The 16,177-nt window shown below is 40.3% G+C and overlaps 1 protein-coding gene across 1 annotated transcript in view; it reads left to right on the top strand.

Annotated features, from left to right (window-relative positions):
- The window catches only part of CAPN2 (calpain 2), a 57,672-nt gene that overhangs the window by 14,180 nt on the left and 27,315 nt on the right, over positions 1-16,177 (top strand). The window contains exons 3-6 of the mRNA XM_054979864.1: positions 4,190-4,308; positions 5,199-5,332; positions 12,876-13,044; positions 15,699-15,782. Of these exons, the coding sequence (XP_054835839.1) occupies positions 4,190-4,308; positions 5,199-5,332; positions 12,876-13,044; positions 15,699-15,782 (506 nt within the window). The remainder of the gene's footprint in view (positions 1-4,189; positions 4,309-5,198; positions 5,333-12,875; positions 13,045-15,698; positions 15,783-16,177) is intronic.

Genomic DNA, 16,177 nt, shown 5'->3' with positions numbered 1-16,177 from the left:
AACTTTTCACATCCCTCTTTCTGGTTCTCTTCTATTAGCTTTCCCATTTCCTGTTGTGGACCCACTGGCCCCTCCCTATTGCATCCTGGTTAGGTACTCCTTTCCCCTTATCCTAAACTCTGTTTCCTCATTGCAGCTTCTGGTCCCAATGTGGGCAGCCCATCAGCAATCTCTTCTCTCTGGGTTTGTTCATTCTGGACTAGCAAAATGGGAAGACATAATTTGTATCAAAAACAGCTTTAATTGAGAATTTAGTTTAAACTGCATGTTTGGGTAAATTGATTGTTTTTTATTTGGTTTCTGAGATACAGCTGCTGAAGTGTCTGTTACAAGATTTCATCACTGATTCACTGGTCTGTATCTTGTTAGGGTCATAAAGTTACTTGCTGGTTAAGTGTTTTGTCTCCCTTCTGTCTTTTCTTTTCTTGAGACTTGTTGTGTCAAAACAGAAGTTATGTATATGTCAGCCTGATATTATTCCAGTTTTACCCTAGGTCTGTAGACTATACATGCAGGGCTCATTTCGAGAGGGAACGCGCAGGAACGCAGTTCCAGCAGATCCCCAAAGAGGTCACATGTCAGGTGGCCCCGCCCACCTGACTCTTGGCCATTTTGGGCCTGTTTCAGCCTTGGCTGGGGTAGAAATGGCCCGGATTGGGCCTCTGATGGGTGGTGGATTACTTTCCTCAACAGCTGCCCAATCCTGACCATTTTGGACCCCTTGTTTGCAATTTTCAGCCCCTTTTTGCCCAATTTGGACCCAATTTTGGCCCTGAATGGTCAGGATTGGGTCCAAAACAGCCAGGGTAGGTGATGTTAGGTGGTGCGGCATGTGCAAATCAGTTATGCTAATGACACACTTCTTGTGATGTCAAGGGGCATGGCATATGCTAATGAGTTATGCTAATAAGTTATGAGTTCCTCCAGCTCTTTTTCTACAAACTGACCCCTGTGTACATGTATAGGGGGGACACTCTGATGTGACAGGCTGATTTGGGTAGCACTGACTCTAGCATCAGTGTGTCGCATGAGAGGAGGCCCAGGAAAAGCTTCTATTCTGGCAGGTGGAGTGCAGAACTTTATTGATCAATGTTGTAGACCACGAAAGCTTAATCAGTGCTTCAGTGTAATAGTTATTAATAATTCATCGTGACTGCATGGAGAAAACTCAGGAAAGGTGGCAAATAAACATCCAAAGCTTAAAATGTTTAAAAGGAAGCTATCTGGTATTAAACCCAGCTTCTGGATAATTAAACAAGCTATAATAATTATACTTTTCAGAGTTACGACTCACACTTTCAAACTCATTTGTGGTCCATTGAATAATACAGTCGAGCAAGCTTCTTGCATTACACAATGCCTGAATTTTAGTTTTAAATTTTTTTGCAAATTAATTTATTACCTTTAAAAGTATTTATCTCAAGTTCTCATATTTTATGGCAAATCCATAGCAGGCCGATGTTCAGTTGGATAAAGCTCATTGGCTGGGATGTGGTGAGTAATTATAGCAAAAGGAAGGAAACAATGTTTTTACATAAAGGAAGCATTCTTATTTTCTGATACATTTTTCTAAGGATGTTGCCATGGTATCATAACATGAAAATACCAGGTTTTTTCCCCTCTGATCTTGGCAGCAGTTTCCTCCCTACAAAAAATATTTGTAGAATAAAAATTCACAAAATATACATTTTTCTATAGCATTGTGTTATGCTGTGGACTTCTCCTATATTGTGCATTAGTGTTTTGTACAAAAATATAACATTTTCAGAAAACGATTTGATAGTGCCTATTGTTGGCTTCAATACATACATTATTTTTCCCTGTCCACTGTGTGCTCTGAGTCAGAACAGTCCTAACAGACTGAAGTACTTGAGCCAGTTCTCTATTGATTTTTGTTCCAATCAAGTACATCTTCTGTTCTGGAAATAATGTATAATAACTAAGAAGAATCATACCGCTTAATATCAGCATAGGAATGGGATGGTGGTGAAATGTAGTAGAATTGAAAGTTCTGTGTAATAAAACCACTGAATGGGAAGGGAAGTCTTGGGTCACAATAGCATTTTAAGAGGCGAACAGGTTTTGGGGAATTTTTTAGTGAGAAAACAAAGGCAAATAATCACCATTTTAGGAAAAAAACGGTCCAGAGGAGTTAGCCATGTTAGTCTGTAGTTGCGAAACAGTAAAAAGTCCAGTAGCACCTTTAAGACTAACCAACTTTATTGAGGCATAAGCTTTTGAGAACCACAGCTCTCTTCATCAGATGCATCTGATGAAGAGAGCTGTGGTTCTCGAAAGCTTATGCCTCAGTAAAGTTGGTTAGTCTTAAAGATGCTACTGAACTTTTTACTATATAGGAAAAAAGCAGTTACTTAAGTAGAATACAGTGTCAGAAGATAGATCTTAAACCTTCATTTCTCAGTAGCCAGTTTCTCTCCAAATTCCAAAACATTCCCTCCATTAACAGAACAATTATTCAAGTGGACCACAGATTTCATTGGACCATGGCTGCACATGGCTGCACGTTGTTCATTGCCATCTACGAAAAACGAACATTGACGAACATGACCTGTTCACGAACATGTTCGTTGTTCGTGGGGGCCAGCAGGCTCTCCTCCAGCCATCAAGATCCCTACCGCACCACTCCCAGAAACCCTACCTGAGAAGGCAGCAGGAAATGTACCAATAATAAATAATTGCTTGGCCCCAGAGCCTGGCAGCAGCCCTGGAACCTGAAGGAGTAGATCCCTACTGCACCACACACAAAGAAAATTCAAACTCCAATGCACTCTCCCTGTCTCTCAAAATGCCAATAGCAACTGCCTCTCCCTCACTGTCTACAAAACCAGAGCTGGGAGCCCCCCTCCCCTTTGCTCTTTGCTTCCTTGTAACAAATTTGGAGCTCCATACTTGAAAGGAAGACCTGCCTATGAAGCTAAATTGGGCTTAGATTGGGGTTTCCAGAGCAACAGCAGGAGTTCAGACAGAGTTCAGGCAGTCCCTGCCTCTGGTTGCTAAGGGAATTGATTGCAGGTGCCAGATTGTCTGCCTTGACGAACAGCAACAAACAGACCTGTTCGTTTAGAATGGGCCCTCATGAACAGCTTGTTCACAAACAGCCAATTGGGCTGTTCGTGGCTTTTTTTAGTTCGTATTGCTGTTCATGCCCATCTCTAATCCTGAGCTCCATACAGTACTGGGACTGCCATACTGCACCATACCTATGCAAAACTCTGCCTCTTCCCTACAATTCGCTTTCCACTGACTGTTCTTGCTCTTCTTCACTGATGCTGGGCAGTGGCAGGCAGTAATTGGATTTCTCTATGGGCCATTCCTTCTGATTTTCTAGACCTGTTTAGCCTTGGGGTAGCAAGAAATTATTAAATGGTTCAATTCACTGGATTAACTAGTAAGCATCCATCACAAAAAGGTCTCAACTATGCATTTGTGTTTACTGATTTTGAAAATACTGATGTTATACATAGTTTTCCATTAGATTTTTAAATTCCACCTTCACAGCTAGCAAGTTGTGTGTGCCTGTGTTTAATGTTTAGTAAAGCAGAGTGTTAGTGGCAGCAAAGGTGAGGAACTTGCATGTGGACATAGTGTACACAGGCATAGGTCCAGCATCAGTGTGGCTAAGTTTTTGGCTCCTGAAAACAGAGCCAGTCTTCAGAGCTTCCATGAAGATGGAAGACTGTGTTGGAGCAGAAGGACAGTGAATTTCCACACACCAATAACAAGGACCTTGTTTGCAAATATCATTTAGATGCCTCTGGCAGGGAAGAAAAGGAGAGAATCCAGAGTTCATAAAACAGCTTTTTTATAAGGTAACCAGTTATTGGTATGATTTTTCCTGTGAATATCTAAGTGTGCTTGCAATTCAGACCTCATTCATCTTGTGGGCAGCTTACTACTATATCATTTTTTTGAATGAGAATTTCTCCACCCTTTGACACCAAATATCCATGGACCAGATCCAGCCACAATTAAACAGTAAGGATCCTAAATTGCTGTTCTGCTGGTATAAAAGCAGTTCTGTTGATCGAACAGCATTTTTGTTTGCAAAAGAAAGAAGAATTGTTTTGCGTATTTCCCCTTCACTGAAATTTTGTCAATATTTTACTTAACCAATGTAGAGAAGCTAATAGACAAGGTTTGTTTTTATTTGTCATGTTTTTTTCCACAGGAGACTGCTGGCTCCTGGCAGCCATTGCATCTCTGACTTTGAATGAAGAGATTTTGGCTAGAGTTGTTCCCAGTGATCAGAGCTTCCAGGACAAATATGCAGGAATCTTCCACTTCCAGGTACCACAGATACAGACTTCTGCCTTTTGCTGATGCATGGGAGAAATGTCATCATAACTTAAGGAGTGTACAGTGTGAGGGCCATACAAAACAAAAGCTTTTTCCAGAATGCTTTCTCTTAACATTTCAGTAGCTCTGCACCAGTTATATCATGTAATACCTTGCTTTCTTGTTATGAGGAAGGGCAGGGCTTGCCTGGGTGCCAGGAGAGACCTTGCCGTGCTCAAAAGAAGCCAGTCATGTTTTAAACAAATTTATTGTAGATGGTGTTGGGGAGCTGGAATGGAGGCAGTGAACACACAGCCTCTGAGCAGCATAAATATTAAAGGAAAAAATTTTAGTGTCAGGAAATTCAGAATTGGGTAGATAGGCTTCGATGGACTTAGAAAGATTACAGGTGTGGTCTTAGAAGGATTGTGGGTGTGTCTGGCACTAATATAATGGGTACAACAATCAATAGGTGACAGTGACAACCCTTCCACACAGCAAAATACATGCTAGAGCCACTAGGACATGATTTACACACATATTGAGGTATGTATGTCTTTATTTGTTATAAAATATATACTGCATTCCTCCCCAACATGTTCTGGGTAATTATTAATTTGTAGCCTGAATTAACTGTGTGTAACTTTCATGCCTCAGGCAAATGGCTGTCTACAATTTTGAATTATACTCTGTGGTTAAAACAATAGCTGGCCTAATAAACAGTCATGTGGTAGGGTGGCAAGCTTTTAGGCTGCAGAGAATTCTTTCTCAAAACTTGCATGTATACAAATGCCTCACTGCCCTCCAAAATTAGGGTGCAGCATCTGTTTTCAGCTGAGGTAAAGTGCATAGTTCCAGCACATATTATATATTGATGTGATGGTTTTCTTTCTCCCTTTCAGTTCTGGCAGTATGGAGAGTGGGTGGATGTTGTTGTTGATGATAGGTTGCCCACCAAAAATGGAGAGCTTCTCTTTGTTCACTCAGCAGAAGGAAGTGAGTTCTGGAGTGCCCTACTTGAGAAGGCTTATGCCAAGTAAGTAGAAAGAGTTATGAAAATTATTCCAGTTAATATTAGGTTAATAAGGAGCCAAAGTGTGTCAGTAGCTTGTGTGTTGGACTAGGATCTGAGAGACCCAGATTCAAATCCTTATTCAGCCCTGAATATCACTGGGTGACCATGGGCCAGTCACTTTCTCTCAGCCTAACTTTTCTTACAGGATTGTTGTGGGAATAAACTGGAAGAAAGGAAGCCCTGAGTTCTTTGTAGAAAGGGCATGTTTAAAATGTGATAAAGAAAATATTTTAATATTTGACTTCTGAACCTTGACTCAAAAAAAGAACTAGTTTAAGGTTAAAGGGAATAATGGAAGGATAGTTGTATAATACAAATTATGATCTGATGGTCTGTGAGGAATCTGGGCAGGGGAGGGGATTAACACTTTGGAAATCATACACATACATTTCCCAAATATCCCTCCTCCAGGATTCTATAAGGAACTCTGGGAGTTCTAGTGTCATCACTGACTGAGATGGACGCTTGAAGTCCGAGCTCTGCTCCCCCCTCCTCTTTTTACATAATTTGCTTCTCTTAAGAAGTTCCGACTGCATCCACTCACAAGAAATAAAGAAAGCAGGAGGTGTTATCAAAAAAATTTGGGTAATTTGCCAAGATCTCAAACAATTAGGTCTTATATTAAGGCAGGGGTTTTGACAGCTGAGGGGCCTAGCAACAGACAGCAGAATTCTAACACGGCTTCAGTAACTGCCGTTAATGCTGTCTCCTCACCAGACACCACAGCCATTACAAAAATCTTTCTGAGGCTTTAAAAGACTGGGATTTTTGACAAGCTCTCTGCATTTTTAAAACCACTTTCCGATCAACTGGAAGAGATTAAAGACATTAAACTGAATTTAAAGCAAGTCAGTCATGCGGCTGAAAATGTGATTGAAATTGGTATCACAGTGCAGGAGGAAATCAGGCAATTACAGGAGAGGGAACTAAGTTTGTCTGAACAGGTGATTACTCTAGAAAATAAAATAAAAGATTCTCATGTAAAATTCAGAGGGTTTAATGATGGGGAGGAAGAAAAAACTAACTTGTCTGTTTTCCGAGCATTGTGGCTCGCCACAATTCTAGATCTAGAAAAAGGGGTTGCCCCACGAATCAACAAAGCTTATCGGCTTGACAAGATAAGCAACCCTCAGCTTGCTAGATCTAGGGATATACTAGCTGAATTCCTAGATGCTAGGACAAAGAGGAAAGTATTGCAGCTTGCCCGTTCCTGTGGTTTCCTTCCATTTAAAGAATACAAGATCTATGTATTTCTTGATCTTCTGCTGAGTCCCTTTCAAAGTGCAGAGAACTGAAGTTTGTTAAGTTTCCTTTTTTGCAGTGGGTTAGTTGAGAACTACTCTGTCAAACAATCAAGAGGCCTATTATTATTTATAAAAGGTTGTTTTATTCTTCTGCTTTTCAATTCATTATTCGCTAATATGTTTGCTTTTTTACTAATGTTTGGTGTTGCCACATTCTTATTGGGTGATTTTGCAGTATTTTTACCTGTTGGTCATCTCAACTGTTATGGTTACTTATTCATTAGATTTACCAGTTTTTATCTAAAGGTAGTTATTTTACTCTCTTCCTTCCACCAATTCCTAATACAAAGGGTAAATGTATCAATTCTAACCATTGACAGAATTGGGAAGTATTCTGTTTTAACAAACAATTTCCTTCTCAGTTTTATTTAATTCACTACTAACCAGATACGAGCTTATTAATATGCTTTTACTGCTGATTATTGTCAATCCTATTTGCAAATTAATTTCTTGGAACAGTGTTCTTGCTATCAAATATCCCCAAAGGAATTCACAACCTCCTCCGATGAATGTAGCTGGAGTGATACATCCAAATGGTCCTCCCTTACAAATTATGAGTAATTTTAGTGAGTTTCCCAAAGATTCCAACAGCCAATCTATTTATCAATATGGATCATTATTAACATGGATAAAAAATTTTATTCCTGTTCTCATTAATGAATTTGCCAATGGCTAATAAAGTTAAACTTTTATCTATGAACTGTAGAGGGATAAACAATAAAATTAAACTTAAAAGAATTCATGGTTGTTGTGGGTTTTCCGGGCTGTATCGCCGTTGTCTTGGTATTGTAGTTCCTGACGTTTCTCCAGCAGCTGTGGCTGGCATCTTCAGAGGTGTAGCACCAAAAGACAGAGATCTCACGTCAGGAACTACAATGCCAAGACCACGGCTATACAGCCCGGAAAATCCACAACAACCATCGTTCTTCAGCCGTGAAAGCCTTCGACAATATATTAAAAGAATTCAAACCAAGCTCACTAAATTAAGATCAGACATTGTATTCCTCCAAGAATCACATCTTAAGCCTGGTTTTAGCCAAATTTTTAAGACTTCATGGTTCTCCCAACAATTTTATGTGGCAGGGTCCACTAAATCGCATGGGGTGGCAATCCTGCTTTCCAAAAATTATAGATTCTCTGTTAAAGAAATTGAATTAGACCCACAAGGTTGTTATCTCTTTCTTATGGGTTCTTTGGAGGAAAGACAAATTACTCTTGCATCAATTTATGCCCCAAACTGTAATCAAATTCCTTTTTGAATGAGACCTCTAAATTGATCTCTTTTGGTATGGGTGATTTCTTAATAGGTGGTGACTTTAATCTCATAGCTGATAACACAATAGATAGGTGCAAGCCGAGAGCATATTTAACAAATACTGCTAAAGGCCCTTCTGAACTTAAATATTTGTTTGACAACTTTGGATTGGAAGATATATGGCAAGTTCAACATCCTAAGGAATGGGACTATACCTACTATTGTGCATGCTATGATATTCATGCCAGAATAGATTGCATTTTTAATTTCTAGAAATCTAGTAGATCTGCTTCATTCTACATCCATTGGCCAAAGAATATGGTCTGACCATTCCTGGTTAGATTGTGTACTAAAAATGGGCAAGGAGGACACTAATACTTCACTCTTCAATACTTCACTCTTATATAATAACACTGTAAGTTCAGAAATTGCTTCCTCTATACAGACATATTTTAAAGATAATGCTGACTGTGGAGTCAGTTCTGCAATAATATGGGAGGCAATGAAGGCTGTGACTAGGGGAGAAATCATATCTTTGGCCTTTTCCTATAGAAGGGAGAAGGAAAGGGCAAGAGGGGAAATAACCTATTTGGAATAAAAGCATGAATTGACAGGAAGTAAAACAAAATCTATACAAAGTTGCAAGCTGAGAGGAAAATCTTGGAAACATTGGAAACTTCTAAGATCAAAAAAGACCTTTTATTCCTAAAACTGAAGTATTGGCATTCTCATCTCGGGTCTTTGCACCTTTTAGCCTGGAAAGTCAGGCAAAAGAAATCCTCAAGTTTTATCAACCACATTATTGGCCCTAATAAAAAAAAATTGTAACAAAATCTTCTCAAATTTTGAACATATTTGTTAATTACTATAAGGATCTATATGCATCTTCCAATCCAAACTTGCATCAGATTGGGGAGTATTTGATCTTCAAATCGGCTGTTCCAAAACTTATGAAAGAACACAGAGACCTAATGGAAGCCCCTATCACAGCTCAAGAACTTCTAACTACTATCAAATCCTTGAAAAACAGTCCACTAGCCAAGGTTTGCAATGATGCCTTATTCTCTGGCAGAGTTCCTGAGTCATGACTTCTTTTCAGAATAGTAGTCATACCAAAATTGGATAAGGGCCTAACTAGCCCAAGTTCTTACAGACCAATTTCATTAAAAAATCAAGATGCAAAAATATTTCCAGCCACCATCGCTAATAGGTTAAACTCATTCATCACACATTATGTTCACCAAGACCAAACAGGGTTCATGCCAAAATGAAATATAGCAGATAATATCTGTAAATCACTTGACATCATAAATTATAACAGGAAAAAGCAAATTGAATCGCTTATACTATCAATTGATATAGAAAAGGCCTTTGAAAAACTAGAGCCTAAATACCTAATCTCACTCCTGAGTCACATGGAATTTGGGGAACATTTTTTGTGCACCATCCAAGCCTTCTGTTTGTCTCCAGTAGCCCAAATTCGAATAAACAACCTATCTTCGAAAGACTTCCTGCTGTCATGGGGTACCAGACAAGGCTATCCGCTCTTGCCATTGCTTTTTACCCTTTCTTTTGAACCCCTCGCCATAGTTTTCTGTAAGAACCCCCAAATCCTTGGTATCAAAGTAAAAGATAAGGAGATGAAACTCACCCTGTTTGTAGACAATGTAGTATTATACTTGTCTAACCCATTACAAACCATTTTGGCTGTTGACACAGAACTTACCCAATTTTCACCAATATCAGGTCTTCAAGTTAACTGAACTAAAACAAATATTTCCTATACATCTTTCCCAAGTGATTACCTTCCAAATCAAAAGGGCCTATAATTACAAATGGATCTCTATATTCTGGTGTCATTTGGAGATCAAGATCCCCCTTGATTTAAATTATGTGTTTAAACATCATTTCCTGAACTTGTACCATTTGACATTGTCCCTCTTTAAGCATTGGAACAATCTACCGTTTTCCTGGCTAGAGAAAACAAATTTGGTTAAATCGTTTATTCTATCTAAAAAAATTTTTCTTTAGAACTTTACCAATTCCTCTCCCAAACTCTTTTCTTAAGAAAGTTCAACAAACTTTTAATGAATTTGTACAGAACAACAAAAAGCCTAGAATTAATTTTAACACGCTGAGTAAGCCTAAGAATCAGGGAGCACTAGGTTACCCAGATCAAAAATTATATCGAGATGCATCACTCGTAGCAAGTCTATTAAAAACCCTAAATCCAATTCCAACTTTAGATTGGATACACATAGAGCAGAGTTTTGTTTATCCAAATATCTTGCCTGTAATATTTTGGAATAATCCAAAGGAAAGAGCAAACTTTGTTGTTGATAACACTTTCCTTTTAAATTCACTTCAAATATGGGATAGTTGGCGTGCCAAGTTTGCACCCCCAATATCACCACTTTCTGCTTTCATAGGTAAATCATGGTATGAACCAGGGTTGCAGACGCGAGCTTACAGGTTTTGTAGGACAACTCATTGTACAAGGTTAATAAATTTAACCAAGAACGCTAAGGTTTTAGATAAGTCTGTTTTAGAGGCCAAATTAGATTCCCAGATCCGTTGGTATCAGTACTTTCAAATAAGAAACTTAGTTAACTCGTTTAAAGATTGTTTGATGAAACCATTGACTGACTTTGTCTCCAAACAGTCTCCAATAATAAACCATCATCATATGTGCAGACGTGGCACAGAGATCTTGGTTTTACACACTCTCTAAAGTTCAGTGGTAACAGATATGGCAATCTAAATTGGCTACTTTCAGATCAATCAATATTAAAACCCAGATGTTTAAATTATTAATGAGATGGTATCTTATGCCAGTTAAAATTCATCGTATGAACTGCAACCAGCAATCAACCTGCTGGAAAAAATGTGGAGACCGAGGTTCCTATTTTCATACTTGGTGGTCTTGTAAACTTGTCCCATCATTCTGGTGTCTACTTTGAACTCAAATATTTACAATTACAACATGTCTAATTCCTTTTAAGACAGAAGTAAACTTATTGAATTTCTTTCAAAATACAGGTATACCCTGGATTAAGACTTAACCTAATAGCATTTTTATGTGCCGCAGCCCACTTGGTCATTGCAGCAGCTTGGAAGAGCAGTAAACTCCCTTTATTATCTGATTGGTACAAGAAGATATGGGACATATTTGTAATGGCGAAAATTCTAGATCAACAAAAGCAGATCGAGTCAGACAAATATATTTCTGATTTTGCTGAAACATGGCAACCTATAATTGACAATGAGGCAACATTCCGCTTCACCCACCCCAAACAGTTCCTACTTTTATGATGTATATCTATCATTAGCTGTAGTTCTATCCATGATTGCAAATTTAGTTGGCCCATTGTTCTTTAATTACTTAGTAATTCTTGTGTATACTTTAATATTTAGTGTCTTTCAATGTTTTGATTTCTAACTTCTGATGTATGTTGTTTTTAAGCTGTTACTGTACAATTTCTCTCTCTTTTAATGAAGTTTATTTAAAGCTGGGGTGGGAAAAGGAACTCTGGACTTGAATGGGCAAATTTCTCTCTCCCCCCTTAATTTTTTTTCCTTCTGACTCATATCTGCTGTCAATATTTTGTGCCTCCTGGAGCATACTCAGTCCTTATCAAGTCATTTCCTTTTGGTTAATTTACAGTGTCATAGTTTTCTGCATACCCAAGGAGTCTCCTGAGTATATAGAAACTCATACCTTGTCAGTGGTTATCTGGTTCAAGTATTAGCATAAATGACATCCCCATGCATGCGCAGAATGCGGGGATAAGGAGTGGGGCAAAACCGTTTGCCTCCCCACCATGGGGCTGCAGGAAGGCCTGGTGCCATAGCACCAGGCCTTCCCGCTGTCTCGGGGCTTCTCAGCTGGGAAAGGAGAAGGCGGATGAATGCCACTTTCTCCCTGCCCAGCTGATCCATGGCCAGGCCCAGCAGCCCGCTGCTGCCTGGCAGCTGCTGTGGTATACTACTGCCTGGCCCGCATAACAGCGGGCCAGCCCAGCCCTGTGGCCCACAGTGGCCCAGCCTGCTGCAGCCCATGGCAGCCCAGCCCGTAGCAGCCCAGCATGCGGTGGCCCCCATCAGTGCTCTCAGGAGTCCACCAGGGTACCTGGCGCAGCCTCCCCAGCACTCCCTGAGGCAGGCAAGGGGGGCAGCGGTGCCCACCTCAGCTGGGCAGAGAAAAGGCAGGCAAATCGCTGCCTTCCCTCTGCCCAACTGATCCGTGGGCAAAGGGGGGCCGTGGAGCCCACCTCAGCTGGGCCAAGAGAAGGCGGCAGCTGCCTTCCCTCTGCCTGGCTGATCCGCAGGCAGGGAGCCCCCTGCTAGAACCTGTTGTATTAAGATAGAATGGGCTCCGGCGCTTCTTCAGTATAATCATTTCTGCAGACAGAATTGTCATATCAGAACTTAATATTAGCAACAGCGTCTGTAACTTTATAATTTGGTTCACACACAGATTAGAGAAAGAAGATAAGGAAATTTAGAGGGCCCACCAAAACCACACAGGCCAATTCAGAGTTCCCTGATTTCATTGGCTTATTATTGTGTCCATTTCGCTTTTTGACCACACCCTGATGTTATTCAACTGAAGCTGGTACAGGAGAAAGATTTGGTCTCACAATTACCCTCACCCAGGAAACCTTTAGACACTCTCTCCTCATGAGCCTCTCAAAACCCCACATATGTCACAATCTATAGCAATAGACTGAGGCCCAACCAAGAGACAGTGGGGCAAAATGAATAGGACCATTATAGAGTCCCAGGGAGCCAACTGAAAAAGAAGAAAGGGCCCTAGTCTGAGATTCCCTATGGCAACGTTGGGCTTTTCAGGAGAAATAGAGGACATCTGAGTGGGATTCTGCTTCTGATATTTCAGACAGAGAGAAAGTTGAACTATTAACTGTTCTGGTTATGTCTTTTGTAGGGTGAATGGATCATATGAGGCTCTCTCTGGGGGAAGCACCACTGAGGGTTTTGAGGATTTCACTGGTGGTATTGCAGAGTGGTACGAGTTGCAAAAAGCACCACCAAACCTGTTCAGAATCATCCAGAAGGCTCTTCAAAAAGGTTCCCTCCTTGGATGCTCAATTGATGTGAGTTCATGCTACCATCTCTCCTATTTTGAGTGCAGGACAATTGTAAAAGTACTCTTGATAGCTAACAACATGGTAGTACACATTACGAACCCTCTTGTAGTACATAGAGTCTGTGCTTGGGCAGTGAGAAAGCCTTTGCTATAAAAATTGTTGGTGCAACTTTGAACTAGATTCTGGGTCTGTAACAATCCAGGTAGAGATTCAGGACTTCTTTTATGTTACAATAATAATTTATTATCTAGATATTTATACTCAGTTTTTCTCACCAAGATCATTTTCCTTACCTGCCATTTTATCTTCAAGAGCCTTCTTTCTCTCTTTTTTTAAAACTCTGGCTCTGAATGGAATTTAAATCACAAACATGTGGTAGAAAACTGTTGGGAGTTCTTACTTCAAAGGCTTTCCAGTTATTCCAGTGTGAAACTGCAGATAGTGTTCCTGTTCCAGAGCTCCATATACATTGTGGTGTAGACATGGAGCTACTGAGCACAAATGGGGCTCTTGGATGAAGAGTGCTGCTGTTTTTCTCTCACGTAGCTGGATTCTCATATCACGGCACAACTTGTGGGAGGGGGGAAACTGTGTTGAGGAACAGCTTGTAGAGAGGAAAGTAACAGGAAGGTGCCCTTGCTCATTCAACACTTTTGTTCTTTTAAGTTGTCTCCTGCTTTACATGGGATGGGGACAGAGCTACGTTTTCAAATGCAGCTTTGCCAACATCACATGCATTTGGGGGCCCCCAATTGGAATCTGAGGACTAAACCAGACATGGACTTTCCATACATTTAAACAGGAAATAGGAGTGATGGAGGTTAACTCAGATCAAAGTTATAAAGTGGGGAAACAGTGGGTTTCACCATTTTTTCCACCCGTTTCCTGACATCGACTGCCCTCCTGCCCTGAACTGCCAGTTGTCCCAAGGGAGAGAAAAAGGTACTCTGAACCAGCTCTTCTTTGCCTTCAGCTGCCTTTTCCATTTTAAAATTTGAAAGTGTAGTTTGCTCCAAGTCTAGTATTCTATCTGATATACCGTACCGTCTCCAGAATTTTTAATCTGAGGAAAACCATCCTCTGAAAAAAATATTACGAAAAAGAGATGATTAAACATAAGCATCTACAAAGTCATTTGCCTTGGTGCAGCAGAAATGGATTCTAAATGTAGCATGAATTTCAGGCAAGATTGATAAAACCTTTTGAAAATGGGCCAATATATCAATGTACGCAGATGGCCAAAGGCTTGTTATGCCATTTCTGTAAACAAAAAGAAAAAGAAAAAATCCAGGAAGGCTCTTCAGTAGCAACCTAAAGGATTTGAAGAAAATCCATTTGTTTAAGATAAAATAATGTATTTTGAAAAAAAATTATCAGAGAAAGAAAAAAAGGATCAAGGACAGGAACTTGGGGCCAAGAATGCAAATCTTTAATGTGATAGTATTGGAAGACCCAAGATATATACTAAGTACTATCAGCCTAGGAGCAGATTGCAACAAATTTTCTAGAGGAAAGCAGGGGTTGTTTTTATTCTGTTCAGAGAAGGGGAGGCAATTGTTTAATATTCATAGTTCAGTGTAACACCCACTTTTCTACATCAGTGTAAGGCAAACTAGGGCAAAGACCACCACTTAAAAGTGGGAAAGTGCCATTGGGTTGCTTCCTTAGCAGTTTAGAGGGACCAGAGGCATCTCATGTGTTTCTTGCATCTGAAGTCAGTTGAGCATTCCCTCCCTCCGCCCCTCCCCCAGATTCCTAATGCCACCTAATGACTCTGTTCAGTATATAGGAACCTTGAACAGTACAAGCTACTTATGCATTTATCACCTGGGATTCATCCAGGATGATTTCCTGGTACACTGTTAAATATTTGCTGCCCTAACAAATATCTCATGGCAGCACAAGATACTTTCTACCCACTTAGTGTCAGTAATCTGCTCTCACATTTTATTATTGCAGAGTTAAGTCAGTGTAGTGCATTTACATCCTGCCCTTCTTCCAAGAAAATTGGGAATACAAATGTAGTTCTCCTTTGCATTTTAACCTCACAATGACCCCACAAGGTAGGGAATGCAAAGTGAGTGGCCCAGGTTAATCTAGCAAGCTTTGCAGCAGAAGGGGAATTTGAATTCAGGTCTCCAAGATCCTAGGCTGATGATATAATTACTGCATGTCTGCATCCCCAAGAACTCTCAAAAAGCAGACATGCTATTACACCAAGAATAGATGGTCTGATGAAATACAAGAAGAGCCCCACTGGATCAGACTAGTGGTCCACCTAGCCCACATCCTGATTCCTATAACTGCCAACCAGTTGCCCTGGAGGACTAAAACACAAAGCATGGAAGCCAAGGCCTTCCCCATGAGGCTGCCTCCAAGCTCTGGTATTCAGAGGTTGCTGCTTCTGTATACGGAGGCCCCCTTTATTCACTATGGCTAGTAGCCATTTGCAGACCTCTCCTCCATGAATCTAACCTCTCTCCAAAGCTCTTTACGCTTATAACCATTACAATAGCCCCTTGAAACTGTTGTATGAGTTTTATACTACCAGATAACTAATATAATACACATGCTTATGAAATGAAATTTTTGGAACCAAGCTTCGGATTGCTGCCTTTTCAAACTTAACTAGAAGATTAATGCTTTTTTTATGTTTGTAGATCACAAGTGCTGCTGAGACTGAGGCTGTCACATCACAGAAGCTGGTCAAAGGGCATGCATATTCTGTAACAGGTGCAGAAGAGGTAACCTCTCCATCTTGGGAAAGGGGAAAGTACAGTACGCTAAGGATGTATCACTGCAAACCAATGTTATTTTCCAGTACATCTGAGGCCTCTTTTCTTGGCAGAATCTTCTAACGTGCTTGTGCATCTGCTGCCCTCCTGTGGTTGTGTGGTCTCACAACAGTAAATATCAGTGCTGAAGAAGGATATTTACAGCAGGAGTCCCCAACCTTTTTGAGCCTGTGGGCAATTTGAAATTCTGACAGAGGGTGGAGGGTGCAAACACAAAATGGCTGCCAAAAGATCCAGAGTCACCCACAAAATGTCAGGGAATGAGGTTATGCAGAACCATAATAGTAACTTTTCAACATTTCAGCCGGAAGCTCTCTTTAACAATGGGCTGATTTAGTGCTGGC

The sequence above is a fragment of the Eublepharis macularius genome, chromosome 1 (assembly GCF_028583425.1).
Source record: "Eublepharis macularius isolate TG4126 chromosome 1, MPM_Emac_v1.0, whole genome shotgun sequence".
NCBI classification, from domain to species: Eukaryota; Metazoa; Chordata; class Lepidosauria; order Squamata; family Eublepharidae; genus Eublepharis; species Eublepharis macularius.
Note: the sequence above shows the minus strand (reverse complement) of the source record. Positions and strands in the feature narration are given on the sequence as shown.